Source organism: Danio aesculapii, chromosome 5, assembly GCF_903798145.1.
Source record: "Danio aesculapii chromosome 5, fDanAes4.1, whole genome shotgun sequence".
Taxonomy (NCBI): Eukaryota; Metazoa; Chordata; class Actinopteri; order Cypriniformes; family Danionidae; genus Danio; species Danio aesculapii.
In genome coordinates, this window is record NC_079439.1 from 34,171,626 (window position 1) to 34,189,354 (window position 17,729).

The following is a 17,729-nucleotide window of genomic DNA, read 5'->3' on the forward strand; positions in this document are numbered from 1 at the left end:
TTAAATACCTTTTAAATGCTATTTACATTGTGTATTTTTCAATGCTTTGGTAGATTATCAGCTGGAGAAAATTGTTCTAATAATAATTGTTCCTCTCTATAATTATTGTTATAACAGTACAGTAACATCTCTATTTTAAAACAATTACAACTTTTCATCATTGGGTTAAACAGCTCCTAATGCTGGAAAATGTGGCCCTGTTGAACTATAATGATGCTAGAATAATGGAGGTCAAGACTGAGCTTCATAATGGACGACATGCAGATACATTTATAGTTTAAAGAGTCTAATATTAAATACCGAAAAAGGCACAAGTGCTTGGAGGATGTACAATAAGGGCGATAACAAAGCTCGTATGTTAGTATATCATCCACTATTAGGTTTGAGTTGGATAAGTTGTTTATAAATACCTACTTGCTGTTAGTTTATTGGAATGTGACATGTCTGTTATAGATGCTTTCTGATTGGCTAATTCTAGCAGGAGCGGAAGAGAAAATCCATTTTCTTCTAAAGTGCTTGAACGTTCACAGACTATGTGTTTCATGCAGTGAATGGGGACAAGGATTAACACCGGCACATGAGGTATGATTGGGAGCACTGGAGGATTTGGTGGGTGCTCACCGACTTCAGCCGTGGTAAAGACGAACACGCTGAGATATAGAGCCACGGCACAGAGGGCACGACTGCAGGGCATCACTACAGGTCTGACAACAGCATACATGGCCACACGGCAGGAAGATCACCTGAGACTACACAAAGCACAACAAGAGAATCTCCTTTAAATGCCTCTGAAAAAATAAACTCTTTTCATTACAAGCTCTAATAATAAATTAGTATTTATAATAATAAACTAGTATTATTATTACTATTTTAAAAACTTAATAGTAGTTTTTTTTTATGTTTTGTGTTGCATGTCTGTATTCTATATGGCTTTAACTTAGTTAAAAATTATTCATTTTTCAAACAACTTCCTGTTTGACAATAGATCTGTAATAATAAAGTTACCATAGATTTCACAGAATCCTTCATAGCAGATCTGTTCTCAACAGTAAACATCTTTTTTGAGCGCAAATTAGTATGTAAAAGTGATTTCTGAAAGATCATGTGACGTTCAAGACTAAAACCAGCAAACAAATTTGTGTTTAATAAACATCTAATAGACATCTAAATGTGGCTAAAACAAGGCAAAACTTGGGCTGTCAGAGAAAATCTAATAGACATCTAAGAATAGCCCAAAATTAGACTAGTAATCAAATAGTCAGATTAGACAGACTTTATCTGTGTAGTCATTCATTTCTGTTTATTTGACGACTAGTCTAGTTTTGGCCTATTCTTAGATGGCTATTCGATTTTCACTGACAGCCCAAATTTAGCCTTGTTTTAGCCAAGGTGACTATATTTAGACGTCTATTAGACATCTTTTTAAAACAAAAAATGCTTGCTGAGAACTGACGCTCAAGACTTACAGTTCAGCTTTGCATCACAGGAATATACACAGGAAAATAGTTCACAAATATTACCAAAGATTTAAAAAGTTTTTTCTTTTTACAATAATTATATATGAACAATTAAAATATTTTTGCTCATGCTTCAATGTTAATATTTACATTATTAAATAAGCTTCTTAAATAAAGGAGTTACATCAAATCTGACGCTAATATAATCACAGTGAGGTTTTTTGGTTTTTTTGTTTAGGGCAGGGATGTCAAACTCAATTCCTGGAGGGTCGCAGCCCTGCACAGTTTAGTTCCAGCCCTGCATCAACACACTTACCTGTAGGTTTTAAACAAGACTGAGAGACTTAATTAGTTTGATCAGCTGTGTTTAATTAGGGTTGGAATTAAACTGTGCAGGGCTGCGACCCTCCAGGAATTGAGTTTGACATCCCTGGTTTAGGGGATAAGTCTAGTCAACTCACGTTAACATTTCTATACAGATATGCAAGAACACCCTATAAATTTTCATGATTTTCCATATCAGAATGGAAAGTCTTAAAATTAGGAAGATAAAACCTCAGATGAACATCATCACATGACACCTCACACCTTGTCATTATTTGTTTCACAAAAATAAAGCCAAGATAGAAAAGCCAAACTTAAGACACCCTATGATTCAAATGCATGTAGGTCCACGTCTCTCTGACCATCCTGAAGTTTCTGCGCAGCATTTGAGTCAGGATGAGCTCTGGACTTTGAAGTATTGCAACACTGATTTTTTTCTGTTGTAGATTTGCTGCTTTGTGTGGCATCATTGTCTTGTTGCATGATTCAATTTTAGCTAAGCTTTAGCTGTTGGACAGGCATGGTGTTAACACACACCTGCAAGCTCCAGACCAACAAAACTTCTGCTGATGATCAGTTCAGGCAATTGATTAGCCCTTGACTAATTTTTGTTAAAATTATAAATGTTGTTGTTCATCTGAGGATTTATTTTTCCACATTTTACGACCTGCCAATATTAGATCGCTTTTTTTATATCCTGATATGGAAAAGTTGGAATTCCAAAGACTGTCCTAACCTTCTCGCATGACTATACTATAGAACTTTATACAGTTGCTGTAAAGTAAGCAGTATTAATAATAAATGCTGTTCATTTTCTACTATAGACAAATGTTAGCTCAAGGGTGACTAATGGGAAAAATTTATGTCATTTTTTATTATTATTATTATTGCAATTTTTAGGCCTGATTTTGTCTCTCATCAGCTCTTTCTTCTAATTCACTTGAATAATATCAGCGCTTTGTAGTGTTGCTGAAGGCCTTACCTCAAGCTCCATGCAGACCACACACTCAGAGTTGAAGCGGTCAGGATTTGGGGTCGTGGGGGTGAGAGGGGCACTGGGGGTCAGTGGAGGAGTGAGTTGATGTGGCAGTGGAACACTTGGAGCGGATGGACCAGCTTCCTCCAGCTCTTTCAGTGTTTTTGGCAAAGCTAAAAAGAAAAAGATGACAATGCTCTCAATCACCAAGCAGAATTCACAAATGTCACCTAATGAAAAAAATTAGGTCCTCAAGATGATTCTTACGATCAGACAGAGTTCGATCTCTGGCCCAGTGGAGAAGAGCTTTCTGCACACCAACCTCATTGATCCCCAACTGTAAAGATACAGGTTTTATGAAAGTAGATTATAATAAAGCTGTGGCAATAAGTAGTTTGAGAAATTGTTTCTGAGACTTTCAAAAAAACGAATCCCTGGTTAGTTTTCTCTCCTGAATCAATTCTGAGCACAGTTTTAGCAGCAGATGGCGCTGTTTTATTTATAAACTGCAGTACACTGCTTACGTTTAAGTTCCTTACAAATAGCACTTTAACCTAAAATAATAATTAATAAAGTAAGAGGATGTTTAAAGGAATCACAGAATTATAGTTAAACGAACAAGTTCACATTAATATCGTGCCATGAAAGCCAACTTACATGACCAACGCTCAAGTGCTCTTCTTTGTGTAGAGTTAAAAACTCGCGTACAGCGCCATCTGCTGTTAAAACACCTCAAAACCGATTCAAGTGAATAGAAATTGCCTTTTGAAAATCTCAGAATCCATTTCTCAAATTATTTTTTACCTCAGTTGTACATTATAACAGATATTAAACTCAGATATGATTTTAAAACGTCCTGGAAAGTTGACGGACCTTCCTGAGGTCTTTGGCGGTCATTCGCCTCAAGGCCTCAGCAGTGATGCGGTGGTGAGCTATGATAGGCAGGTAGTGTTGGGCTGAGAGTTTGCACAGTAGATTCCCTAGATCTCTGTCTACCGCAGCTTCCTGAGGAGAAAGGAGAGGACAGTACGGTGTGAGTACTTTTAAGATTTAAACACAGCATCTCAAGGCCTGAGCTGATCTGACCTGCATGCGCAGAGACAGTGGTTTGGCATCCAGAAGTCTCTGATACTGGATCATCCAGTAGTTCTGCTGGTTGGATTCACTCTTTTGCTCAATCTCCATCTGAATAGCAAAGGAAAAACAAACAAAAGAATTGAAAAAGGTCTGATAACAAAACAACAAACAAAAAAAAAACTTCTGCCAAAACATCAAACCAAATTATCATAATCAAGTGGTTCTAAACGTGTATGAATTTCTTTATACTGTTGAATACAAAGCAAGATATTCTAAAGAATGTTAGGAGAAAAAGCAGTCATTGACATCCATAGTGGGAACAAAGAAAAATACTATGGAAGTGTCAAAGTTTTTCTAACATTCTTCAGAATATCTTCTTTTGTGTGCAACAGAAGAAAAAATTTCAAACAGATTTTGAACAAGCAGAGGACGAGTAAATAAATATTTTCATTTTTGGGTAAACCATCTCATAAGAAAATGACAACTGGTCAGAATAACATTTTCTTTTATATTATGTGACTGAAAATGAAGGTTATTCCACTCTTAAAGTAAAAACATTGATATTGTGTTGTCTAAAAATGAATATAATCATGTCTGAATATATGGAGTCTTTCATGTTATTTTATTTAAAGTAGTAAAAATTTTTAAATGAAAATTTAACATAATAAAATTTTATTTTTTTCTCAAACATGACTAAATGATTCCATTTTCAAGTGTCAAGAAATAAAAAAGGTTCCTAAATATTATCAAGCAATATAATTTGACTGCTTTTAACATGTATTCTTCAGATAATAACTGCAAGCAATACAATATAGTACATGCCAATAATGATAAAATAATATTTACAGTTAAAGTCAGAATTATTGTTTTTTTTTTTTTTTTTTTTCTTTTTTTAAATATTTCCCAAATTATGTTTAACATAGCAAGGAAATTTTCATAGTATGTTTGATAATATTTTTTCTTCTGGAGAAAGTCTTGTTTGTTTTATTTGAGCAAGAATAAAAGCGTTTTTTCATTTTTTTAAAAGCCATTTTAAGGTCAATATTATTAGCCCCTTTAAGCTATTTTTATTTTTAGTAGTCTACAGAACAAACCATCGTTATACAATAACTTGCCTAATTACCCTAACCTGCCTAGTTACCCTAATTAACCCAGTTAAGCTTTTAAATGTCACTTTAAGCTGTATAGAAGTGTCTTGAACAATATCTAGTCAAATATTATTTACTGTCATCATGGCAGTTATTAGAAATGAGTTAATAAAACTATTATATTTAGAAATGTGTTGAAAAAAATCTTCTCTCTGTTATAAAAACAATAAATGGGGGCTAATAATTCTGAATTACATATAGTAAAAAAAACTGGAACAGAATAACAAATGAATATTGCTAAATATTTGTGAAGTGGTTCTGTTAAATGATCAAGTTTCCAGTGAGAAATGAAGGAAGAAGGTTCAGATTCACTAACCAAGACCAGTCTAAGCTCCTCCTCCCTCTGGTCTTTCTGTTTGAGTAACTGCTGCAGCAGGTCAGTCAGAGCCGTCCTCTGGTCAGACAGCTCCTCCTTACACACGCACACGCACACACACAAACACAAACAGTTAGTATAGCAAATACAAACAAACCAGACTCCCAGAATGCTGTGATAAAGCATAGTGGTGGCGTGAGCATGATGCTAAAACAGGAATGGAATGAAATGGCTGAGAGAGAAAGTAAACTCAAACAAATAAACAAACAAGAAAAGTGATGAGCGACACCAAACAGTCATGATTCCTCTTCTCTACACTCCACAGCATGATGAAAGAACACCAGCACATCGTCATCTACCACTGCTACGTACCTGCAGGTTCTCAGTGTCCAAATTCCTCCTCTTAACCTCCAGCTTTGTCAGCTGCATTAACTCTGCCTCTATGAGTTTAATCTATGGATACAAGCATACAGTGGGGGTGTGAATGGCCCCATGGAGACATGAGCAAACAGCCACCTGTTGACTTCTGAATCCAATGAGAGGTGGGATGTGAGAAGCATGAGCTGACTGAAAAGGCTTTTAATGGCTAAAATGACTAGTAATGCAGATTAAAAGGATAGTTCACCCCAAACTGAAAATTGTTATCATTTACCCTTCACTTATAACAAAGTCTGTTTTACTGTTGAAAGAAAAAAAAATGTTGGAAATCGGTAACCATTGACTTCCATAGTTGGAAAAAACTAATACTATGGAAGTGAATGGTTACTGCTTTCCAATATTTATAAAAACATCTTCTTTTGTGTTCAATAGAATAAAGAAACTCTTCAATGTTTGAAACTAGTTGAGGGTGACTAAATTTAGATTTTTGGGGGTGAATTATCTCTTTAAAAGGTATTGCCTGACCATTGAAAACTTATGAATGTCTGTTTTTTAAGTTTTTAAAAGAAATAATGAATTTCAGCAACAACAAATGAAATGTATCAAAAGTGACAGTAAAGCATTTATAATCGTACATTTACACATAAACATATCTATTTTTTAAAGCTGTTCTTTCTATTAATCAAAGTATCCTAAACATAATAGTGGTTTCTACAAAATATTACTGTTTTGAGTGTATGTTAGATCAAACGAATGCAACCTTAGTGACAATGAGGCTTATTACCCCCCCATTTTTAAATGGTTGGGTATATGTTAATAAATACCAGTGTTGATAAAGTTAAAGAGATAGTTCACCCAAAAATTAAGATTTACCAAACATTGTTTCTGCCATTGAACTCAAAACAATAGAGAACCAAAAAAAATAAAATGGAAGTCATTGACTACAGGCAACTGTTTGGATGCAATCACTCTTAAAAAGCTCTTATTTTGTGTTCAATACAGGGTTTCCACAGGTCTTGGGATTTCTGGAATAACATGGAATTTTAAAAGGTTTATTCCAGACACTGAAAATCAGGGAATTGTTTGGTATTCATTTAAAATTGTACTTCTCATTAGATTTTTTCTATTACATTTATTTTTACAATTTTGCCTTTTTTTAATGTGTAGCCTATGGTTTCAGACCAAATTGAAAGTAAAGCTAATTTGGTTGCAAGCTTATTACTGTTAAGTTTTTACTAAAAGACTATAATTGGTGCATAAGAACCATTGTTTAATGTATTAATCAATGTTGTATTAATGTTATATTATCTAATTGAAACGATTAAAAAACTCCTTAAATTAAATAAGGCAATTCAATCTAAATTCTAGTACAGCTTTGCATTGTGCTTTAGCATCATGTCCTAGCATTTATGACATGACAACACGTAATTAAAGATATATTTTACATTTTGTCTGCTCAGTGCTCGTGTGTCATAGAAATTCAGCATTTTAGCCAGTGAAAGTCAGGGAATTTGACATTTGGCTTAGACAGGGAGAACCCTGTCATCAGACAAAAGACAATTCTATAGGTTTGGAAAAAACACAAAGGTAAGTAAATGATGACAGAATCATTATCTTTGGGTGAAATATCCCTTTAAGACTTTTTTAAATGAATATTGACTACACATCTGAAGCACACTGGACCCCAAAATAAACTGCAGTATGATATCAATACCTGCATGTGTGGGATCACAGATCCTAAATGAAAACCTAATGAGCATACCTGATTACGGATATAAGCATGCACGCTGTCTTTCTGGAGCTGAAGGGCTTCAAAGGCGGCCTTCTGCATTTCCTCCTGCACATAAAAAGCCGGTCAATGTTAGTTTGTAGACCTACCAGTCCAAAAATGCATGGTAATATATATATATATATATATATATATATATATATATATATATATATATATATATATATATATATATATATGTAATAATATATGTCTATCTATATGACAAGTAAACTGCAAACACATTTTAAATATAGATTATGAACCTTGTAGGTTATTAAAGTGAATAGTTACCTCTTGAAGGATCTGACTGATGGCTTTGTTTTTGTCTAGCTGCTGAATGGACAACACTTGGTCAAACTTCTTATCCATATTGTCCATACTAAACAAATGAAGAAAAAAGAGAGAAGGAAAAAGAAAAAAAGATATAAGACCAACTCCTTGTCTGTGAATTAAGCATTGTGATATTAATAAATAAACAACAAGCATTGTTGTAGTGATGCTTAATTCTTTTATTAATCTGTTTTTGAATAAATCATAATTAATTAGCAATGTTTGTAAATGTATCAGCCATTTTGAATGAATAATTTGAATAAATAATTCAATTAATCACTCATTAAAACAGGCACCAGTGACAACCGATTTTAATATATTTATTTATCCACCACAGACCTACAACAGGGACAAACACAAAAACACTCAGCAAAATGTCTTCAAAATCCAATCACAAGTGCTCACAAAGGGTTCATTTGAGACTAAATAAACCGTCCTGCCTCACCCTTTGTGATCATGTCAACAAGGCACATATTGATACAAGGTGTAACCAAAAAGAGTAAAAACAAACTGAAGCAAGTTCAGAACTATGTGTATTAGTGGGAATTAAATCACCTCTTGCAGGTCTCAGACACCAGAAACTTTGTCTTGGCTTCTCTGGCCTCCTGCAGTAACCTTACAGAGTAGCTCTCGGACAACATCCTCTGCATGGCATCTGAAAAAAAAAGTGAAACTGCAAATGCCCAAGGTTCTTTTAAAGGTTATTTATGTGATACTTGTAGAGATGCTTTATAGAGGGAGCAGACAGGAACATATAATATTATGGAAAAGGTTATAGTGACACTAGGACACTCTATATACTCACCGGCCACTTTATTAGGTACACCTGTCCAACTGCTCGTTAACGCAAGTTTCTAATCAGCCAATCACATGGCAGCAACTCAATCGATTTAGGCATGCAGACATGGTCAAGATGATCTGCTGCAGTTTAAATCGAGCATCAGAATGGGGAAGAAAGGTGATTTAAGTGACTGTGAACGTGGCATGGTTGTTGGTGCCAGACGGGCTGGTCTGAGTATTTCAGAAACTGCTGATCTACTGGGATTTTCACGCATAACCATCTCTAGGGTTTACAGAGAATGGTCAGAAAAGAGAAAAAATATCCAGGGATGGTGGTGGTGTAATGGTGTGTAGGATATTTTCTTGGCACACTGTGGGCCCCTTAGTACCAATTGAGCATCGTGCCAAGCCACAGCCAACCTGAGTATTTTTGCTGACCACGTCCCTTCTCTTTATGACCACAGTGTACCCAGTGTACTTCTGATGGCTACTATCAGCAGGATAACGTGCCATGTCATAAAGCGAGAATCATTTCAGACTGGTTTCTTGAACATGACAATAAGGTCACAGTACTTAAATGGCCTCCACAGTCACCAGATCTCAATCCAATAGAGCACCTTTGGGATGTGGTGAAACGGAAGATTCGCATCATGGATGTGCAGCCGACAAATCTGTAGTGTGATGCTATCATGTCAATATGGACCAAAATCTCTGAGGAATATTTCCAGTACCTTGTTGAATCTATGCCACGAAAGATTAAGACAGATCTTAGGGCAAAAGGGGTCCAACTCGGTACTAGTAAGGTGTGCCTAATAAAGTGGCCAGTGAGTGTAGATAGTTCTAAGGACTTGCTTACAAAATACAAAACAATAATTCTGAAACAAAGGCCATTTAAACAATAAACATAATTTCGAAAACTCACCCGCCACTTCCTTTTTCCTAAGAGAGTTGGCTTCTTCCTGTGTGATGGTAGTAAGGTGTTCCATTCGTATGCTAAAACAAGAACACATTCATAACTTTGTATCTTAATAATAATAAAATAAACAAACCATAAACTCTAGATGAAAAACTCTGGATCAATACATAAATGATGTTGCAATGATGAGATAACCTCAGTGAAAATATATTGTATATATACTGTAGATGTCACATTTTTGAAAAGTATATTATAGTGTGTATAACTCTAGATTAACTATGTATAAGCTTGACCGCTGTAGTGTCCACCCTACTCGCACCTTACTTAACTTTTTCTAAATTTGACTGTAATTTAATAATGTAATAATTATTGTGAAAAGCGCTATACAAATAAACTTGAATGGAGTTGAATTTCCGATTGACAATTTTCTGTGCATTTACCTTCTGTCCCCCACACAAAAGTTTAGGGTTAGTCATATTTTTAATTATTTGTAAAAATAAATTATTAATCATTAGTTTTATTTACTTTCATTACAAAAATCAAAAGTGACATTTATCTTTATACAAAAATACAGTGCCTATAGAAACTCATCGTACCCCTTTTAAATAATGACTTTATTTTTCCTATAGTAATAGTCTATGAAACTACGACTAATAACTCATAACTATAGACTAATAATACTTAACAACATTACTGTTTTTACAGTATCCTTTGATTTTTACAAAATGAAGCTTTGATAAGCAATATATTAAACACTAACCTAACTCTATTTTACTAATTTACAATAGTAGTGTATATCTCACAAACAACAGATTCTCATAAAGAATCAACAAAGTGTTTGTGAAACCACAACTTAATATAACATGGTAGATCTCGCTAACATCTCCAAACATACTTGAATGCAAGTATAAATGCAGGGGGTGCTATAGCAGCATCACAGCTCATGCAGTAACTCTGGACTTCTTAAGTGGCACGGCACCATTAGACGGAGAGAAATTCACTTAGCAGGAGCTGCACTGATGGCAGGAGCCCATATTCCATTAGAGTTCGACCCATGTGTAATTTCCACTTACCGGTCCTTCTCCAGGGCTTGCAGAAATGCAGCGCTTTTTTCCTGGCTGTAATCAGATAAACACAATCACACAACACATAACTACCCTTCATCTACAAAATACTAATGGATTTGGATATGGATATGTACAAAAAAGCAAGACATTTCAGAAAGGTTTCCCACTGTGTCCTCACCGTTTGTTATCAAGCAGAAGATCAGAGATGCGGTTCATGACGGCGCTCTCTGCCTGGCGGACTTTATCCAGCACTTTCAGCCTCTCTGCTTCCTGGGCCTTTTGCTGTTGAGATACACCTAACTCTAACCGCTCCTGTTCCTGAGAAACACAAAACCATAAAGACATGTCTTTCTGTAAGTACGATCATGTATAAGGGGAAAAAAGCTCCATTTATCTTCTTAAAACTTATGCATAGTCTCCACAATTTATAATAAGAAATGTTAAATGAGCACCAAATCAGCATATTCGAATGCTTTCTGAAAGATCATGTGACACTGCAGACTTTTTATGAAAATATAGTAATTTCACATTGTAATAACACTTTTATATCTCAGTGATCACTCAGCAACATTATTAAATACACGTTTCAGCTCCTGGTTAACAGAAATATCTAATCAGCCAAACACAAAGCTGCAACTAAACACAACTCATACATTTAGGCATTTAGACATGGCCAAAACAATCATCAAAATGTGAAAAAAAAAAGCATCTGAATCTGAATGTCAGTCTGAATGAGGCACAGTTGTTGTTGTCATACGGACTGATCTGAGTATTTCAGAAACTGCTGCTCTACCAGTATTTTCATGCACAATAATTTCTGGGATTAATAGAGAATTCTCAGAGGCAAAAATTATAAACAGTTTTCTGTAGAAGAAAATGTGTTGATGATATCAGAAATCATAGGAGAAAGGCCTGAGCTGTAAAAATACAACAGTAACTTGGGCTGCACAATATCGTTTCAGCATCGATGTTGCAACATGCACATTTGCAATAGTCAGACCGCAAGATCTGTAATGTCAAACAGGTATTATTTTTAAACAGGAATCCCATTTGAAAACACTCATTATTTGTGGTATCATTGCAACGTTTGACAATAAAGTTAGCAAAACATGTATTACTTATGTGCGTTTTTATCATTTCGGTCAGTTTAAAATATTTAGGCATAAGAAATTACATTTCTAAATTAAAAAATATTAATTGTATATATATATATATATATATATATATATATATATATATATATATATATATATATATATATATATATATATACACACAATAAAGACTTTAAAGTGTTATTTTACATTTTATTAATTATAAAATGTTAAATAAAATAAATGTTATTTTATTTATTAAATTTGTGTATCTGAATATTGTTTGACTTCCAGAAAATCAAAAAAGCACTGTATATTTTATTTGTACAGTTTGTGATTGGTTTATTATATTTTATGTAGATGCACTCCCTTACAAAATCATCCCAATGTATCGAATAGACCTATTCATTTCATCTGGGTAAATTATAGATTCAGTATCGCAATATAAATTGTATAAAAATATCACAGAATCTATTTTTTCCAAAATCGTGCAGCTCTAATAGTAGCAATTGTAATTGTAACAAACAAACCAATTATTAAACAAGGTAGATACAGTGCTCAGTATAAATGAGTACAGCCCATTTTCAAAATGAATATTTTATCCATTTCTCAGTGAATATGGGTAATATATAGTGGTGCATTTGAACAAAACAGATTTATTAAACAGATATATTTATTAAAATAATATTTTAGTCACAGAACATCTTTAGAAAGATAATACATTTCAATTCATGCAAAATATTGCAAAAAAAATTACAAACTACAAAATTTAGACTAAAACTTATTTTTTGTTTCTCTTGATTTTTTCTATTTTTTGAAAATTTTATTTAACATTTTCCCTAACACATAAATTTGGGTTACTAATTTTTGAACCGTTATCGTAAGTTATTTTGTTAGATTAGCTCCAGATTTGGCTTCAGTACTGACTAAACTAATGTATATGCACAAATATAATATTGTAAAGCATCCTATAGAAATTATTAATTTAAAAGAGATTTTAGGAGGGTTTACTCATATATGCTGAGCACTGTAACTACAACCAAGATATGTCAAGATTTATTAAAATACCTTCCAAACCTGTACATAATAAAGTAGCCGGTGAATTGTATAACATTACAACAAGCCATGCACCAACCATGCAGCCATGAAAATGGCATTACTGTTTTATGGCCTAAAGAAAAAATCCAACATTTATCCCACTTTGCCCCTCTTTAGCAATAAGGTATCCCTCTTGCTTTAGCCATTATCACAGCACTACCTCTTCACCACAAATCTGAATGCTTCCACATTGAATTTGTGATCACAGGGATTATGTGTAAACGTCCTAACCCTGGCATCCCTGCTCTGCATTAGTCTAAACTTGTTTAACTTTTTTTTTCCTATGCACTTAAGCAAAGTCATAAAGCAATGTTTCAAATCAGTCAAATCATGTTCCTAGAGAACCAGTAAATCTGCACATTTTCCGGATGTCACCTTTGTCTGATACACTGTTTCAGGTCTTGATCTTTCAGGTCTTCAGGTCACTGCATAGATGCAATGTCCTGAACTAGATGTGTTTGATTAGGGAACTGCAGGAACGTGAAAACCACCGTGTTAATAAAATATGTGTGTGTGTGTGTGTGTGTGTGCGTGCGTGTGTGTGTGTGTGAGATGCTCCAGCAAGAACTGCAGATTTATAAACAACTTTAAATACACTGTCAAGTGAAATTTGATTCTGCAGAAAAGAATTAAATGTAGAATTTTAAGTCTGTTCTAAAGCATTTTCTCTCCCATTTCTTGTGATACTTGTAATTACAATTGTCAAAGTGTGATTAATAACCTAATAAGGCCCAAGGTGTTTTTTACATACATTTTTTTATTTCTCTTTGCTATTTGGGCTTATTAGAAGCTAATTAGAATAAATAAGTATCATCTTTTGACACAATGTACTTGGATTGAGAAAAAGGATGTCCATATATGTGGACTCGTGGTCCAAATTTACATAAAATACATTTTCCTTATTTTTTTTTATGCATATTTAACAAAGAATTTTTTTTGGGATCTTGCTTTGACTATCAGAGAGTAAAAACAGTTTTTCCCCTATTTTGGACAGTTAAAAATAGGGTTTGGGACATTTCAAATGCTGCAAAACAGTTGCACACTGTATGTCTGTAACAATATATAAAACATTCAGTAAGTATTTTAAATAGCCACTTAAGAGCTAAAATGTGCTGTCCATGTATGTGGACACTCAAGCCCTTGGAGGTTAATGTATTATTGATGTTGTATTAATTTATATTAACATATATATTATAATTATAATATTGTAATATTAAATTTCATGAAAACAGTTGTAGAACAGGTCATTTTTGTTTCGTTTCTTTGGGCAAGTGTATACTGAATTTTCAGTTTCAGACCACAATTTTCATTTCAGAGTATTTAAAAAATCTAGTTTCACACTAACTAAATAAAAGTATTAACACTGCAAAACTTTTGAAGAGAATTGAACTTTGAGCATACATTTTATGCAGTTGTACAACAAAAAAGTAACTTAAAATGGTTACCAGTTTGACAGACAGCAGGACGTCCTCTTTACGAGAGCTGTTGAGGACTAAGAGTTTAGCATGCTCTCTCTGTTTCTCTTCAAGATCTTTCTCAAAGATCAACTTTTCCAATTGTTTCTGCTCCTAGTGGAGAAGCAGAGAATGAGATGTAGATACCGCTTCACTAGGCAATCCAACACAAAATTAATCAAACATACCTTTCTTTTCTCATAGTCCATAAATTTGTTCTACAGTGTCAGAGAGAGAATAAAAGATAACATCACATATTGATGACATTGACAGAACAAAAAACAAAAAATCTCAGCACTGTTTAACAATATTGAGATTTAGACTGACCTGCCAGACTATCGCCTCACCATCAACACAGTCTACCTCCTGCTTCCCTCCATCATGCTCCAGCACAGGCAGGAGATACTGAGATGGAGGACAATACTCCAAACCCATCTCTGGACAACATCAAAAATAAATGGTGAAATAAAATAGGACAACAGATAATGCACAGAATGGCCACCATATGGGATTGCAAACAAATCTGCACAATCTGCATAGCATGCACTCAGTGTTTATTGGTCTAAATCAAGACAGACTGTAAGGGATTGATATTAAAATACAATGGTTCTCAGCCATTTCAACTCAAGACTCCCCACTGTTTTGGGATTCTTGGATAAGTACTACTGCTGCAAACTGATGTATAAAATACAGCTGCTTTGTCTCAGAGTCTGTGAAAATAGATGTGTACCTGAGCAGAGGTAGCGCTGCACTTCCTCTGTGCCGCCTGTGCACACTGACGCAGGTGGATAGCTCATAACCTGTGCGTCCAGGATCAGGCTCTGCAACCAGACATATACAGATATGAGAATGAGATCCCAGATATGATTGGACACAAGTTTTATGAGCTTGATGGGATATTACACAAATACTAACCATGTTTGGATTTACTGAAATAGACATATAAGATACTCACTTCCAGAGTGCGAACACTGGCCAGTTCTTTGGGTAATTCTCTGATGTTGTTCTCACTTATGTCCAGTGTTCGCAGGCTGCTCATGCGACCCACAGACACAGGTAACACAGTAAGGCAGTTCCCTGTATCCGTCAAAACATTTTGGTCATTTGTTTAATCTTTTTTTTATTATTTAAAATTGTGCCTAAGAACTAAAGTAAATTAAGACAAAAGTCATATGACTGTCAAATTTTCAATTCTCTGAAAGACTTTTTAAACTTAAAACAGGTAACCCTGAGTCATGCCAAAAAAGTGTCATTGATTGGATCAAAGCAGCACATCACCAGTTTACATAAAAGGCATTTACAATAAACCAGGTCAAATGATGTATTATTATAATTAGCATACAGTTCATAAAAGATAAGAATTAAACTCTAATTGATTTATTTTCTGTTAGTAATTTAGTTTTTCCCCAAAAGTTAGTTTTTTAAGCATCTAACAATAACAATTCAACACTATTTGCATTGGTTTTAATGTTTAGTACCACAATGCAGGGTTATAATTCAGGGTTAAAAGCAGTACTAACCCCTCAATTACTCGCGTGAAACGTTTATTAACCCACTGATAAAAATGTTGAACAAGAATAGCTCAAGGTTAAGCGCACAGAAAATAAGTTAACAAGAAAATTGTTTAACGACTTCCTGAAATATATTCTAGAAAAACGATGTGATGAAAACAATTTTAAAAATGAATAATAATTGGACAAAAATGTATATGTTTTTAAAAACACAGAACAAACCTTTTACATTAAGTGTCTGTAGATGCAGAAGACCTCCTATAGTGTCTGGCAGCTGTTTGATCTGGTTTTTCTCTACATTCAGCACCTTAGAGAATAAATAATGTTTTATGAAAGCAATAAATATAAAGTACTCTAGTTATTATAAAACACACACAGCAATTCAGTTGATAATAGTGGAGTATTAACAATAGAGTTGATAATATTGTAATGCTTATGAAACAATAACTTTCTACTTACCAAGGCTGCATTAACTTGATCAAAATTATTTAGAATAATAGTATTCATAAAATATTTTTTACAAATTTTATTTTGATATTTAAAAAATGTGTGATGAAATCATTCTTATATGCTTATTTGGTGCTCAGTAAACAACTGATGTCTTATAATTTTTATTAATTTTTTTTAGAAATACAGTTAGTTTAATCAGTCTTTTGGCTTTCGGTCACATTAATAAATCGAATGCATCTTTGCTAAGTAAAACTATATAACTTTATAATATAATTATATAATTACATAAAATAAAGCAATATATATAATAAGAGTACAGACTAATCAGCCTTTTTCAGTCAAATAAAATACAACGATTCACAACTTTATTGTATACAATAAATATACCTGCAAGGACGAAAGCTGTCCGATGTCATCTGGAAGTGATGTGAGCTTATTTTCATGCAGATCCAAGACCTTTAAAATGAACAATGAGATGTTATCACTAGACAGTATAGCGAGACAGTTATTTATTTTCTTTATCATCCGTCAGTTTCTCTCACCTTTAATGTTGCTAAGGCACCAAGACAGCAGCCTTTAGGTACTAGTGACCTCAGGTCATTTGTATGAAGAATTAACACCTGCCGTTAAAGAAAAAAACTGCTGTCAAAATTGTATTCGCTCTGACCACCAACAGTTCAGAGAAGGAAATATGAACAGGCTCACTTTCTTCTGAAGCACTTTACACATAGAGAAGGCACAGGAGGGAACCTGAAGAAGCAGATATCATTTCATCATTTGCCCACTATGTAAATAAGGATTGTCACTAAGGTTTCTTAAATGTACCTCTGAAAGCTCACAGGCAGAAATGTCCAGAATGTCATCAGCACCTGCTTCTTTGGCCTGCACAAATCATAGGCATGTGTTATAAGATTTGCACCGTGGGACAGCAGGACGTTGCTATAAAAAGAGGCTCTGCTCACACTTATAATCTCTAACAGCAACAAATGTGGATGCGTTGCAATGCAATAGACACTCACCAAACACAGCTGGTACTCGAGACGTTTCCTGGAATCGCCACTGGGTTTCTTCTTTTTGAACAAAAACATCCTGAGGCTTAGCGAGATTTTATTTGTCTAGTTAAAACCCCACAACATCCACTGGATGGTTCAGTGTGAAACCTGACTGACTGTGATGTTGACAATCCCGAAGAACAGCCTGAACTAATAGAAGTAGGACAAAAAACATAAAGACAAACACGTAAAATGACAAATAATAATCATTCGATTTTCCTAACCCTACACAAATGTCCCAGTTTCATCAGTGTAAAGACCAGTTCTGACAATAGCGCAACATTACCATTATAAACAAACGGACGTAACGTTACCTGCTGAACGACGGATATTCGTGAATAACCGTTAGACCTATACCTGTAATATTTTATGAAAACATAGGTTCTTTGAGATGTTTCTAAATCAATTTACTGTCCTGTGATACCTATAGCACACTCCCTCTCGGACAGTACACATAAACACCAGGAACAACTTATCGGATGTTGTGAATGGCGTAATGCGTCACCGCAGTGTGAAAGGTTGCCAAGTTC

At 34.3% G+C, this 17,729-nt stretch overlaps 2 protein-coding genes across 3 annotated transcripts in view; one reads left to right on the forward strand and one right to left on the reverse strand.

The window, feature by feature from the left end:
• The window catches only part of fkbp15a (FKBP prolyl isomerase family member 15a), a 28,704-nt gene extending 28,072 nt beyond the window's left edge, over positions 1-632 (forward strand). Inside the window, exon 27 of the mRNA XM_056458016.1 lies at positions 549-632. The gene's annotated coding sequence lies outside the window, so the exon portion shown is untranslated. The remainder of the gene's footprint in view (positions 1-548) is intronic.
• On the reverse strand, positions 627-17,665 carry lrsam1 (leucine rich repeat and sterile alpha motif containing 1). Of its 2 annotated transcripts, none has more exons than XM_056458015.1 (25): positions 17,514-17,665; positions 17,167-17,344; positions 16,973-17,029; positions 16,853-16,897; positions 16,690-16,767; positions 16,535-16,603; positions 15,920-16,004; positions 15,142-15,263; positions 14,917-15,007; positions 14,514-14,623; positions 14,375-14,404; positions 14,178-14,300; positions 10,719-10,858; positions 10,547-10,591; positions 9,480-9,550; positions 8,333-8,432; positions 7,739-7,826; positions 7,439-7,513; positions 5,671-5,751; positions 5,299-5,394; positions 3,844-3,942; positions 3,631-3,762; positions 3,025-3,094; positions 2,764-2,930; positions 627-749 (listed from the first exon to the last, which is right to left on the reverse strand). In XM_056458015.1, exons 2-25 carry the CDS (start codon positions 17,233-17,235, stop codon positions 627-629), a joined length of 2,166 nt encoding a protein of 721 aa, XP_056313990.1. In that variant the 5' UTR covers positions 17,236-17,344; positions 17,514-17,665. The 2 variants fall into 2 exon arrangements, with proteins under 2 accessions (XP_056313990.1, XP_056313989.1); XM_056458014.1 differs by having other exon boundaries at positions 17,167-17,349.
• Positions 17,666-17,729: the final 64 nt, after the last annotated feature.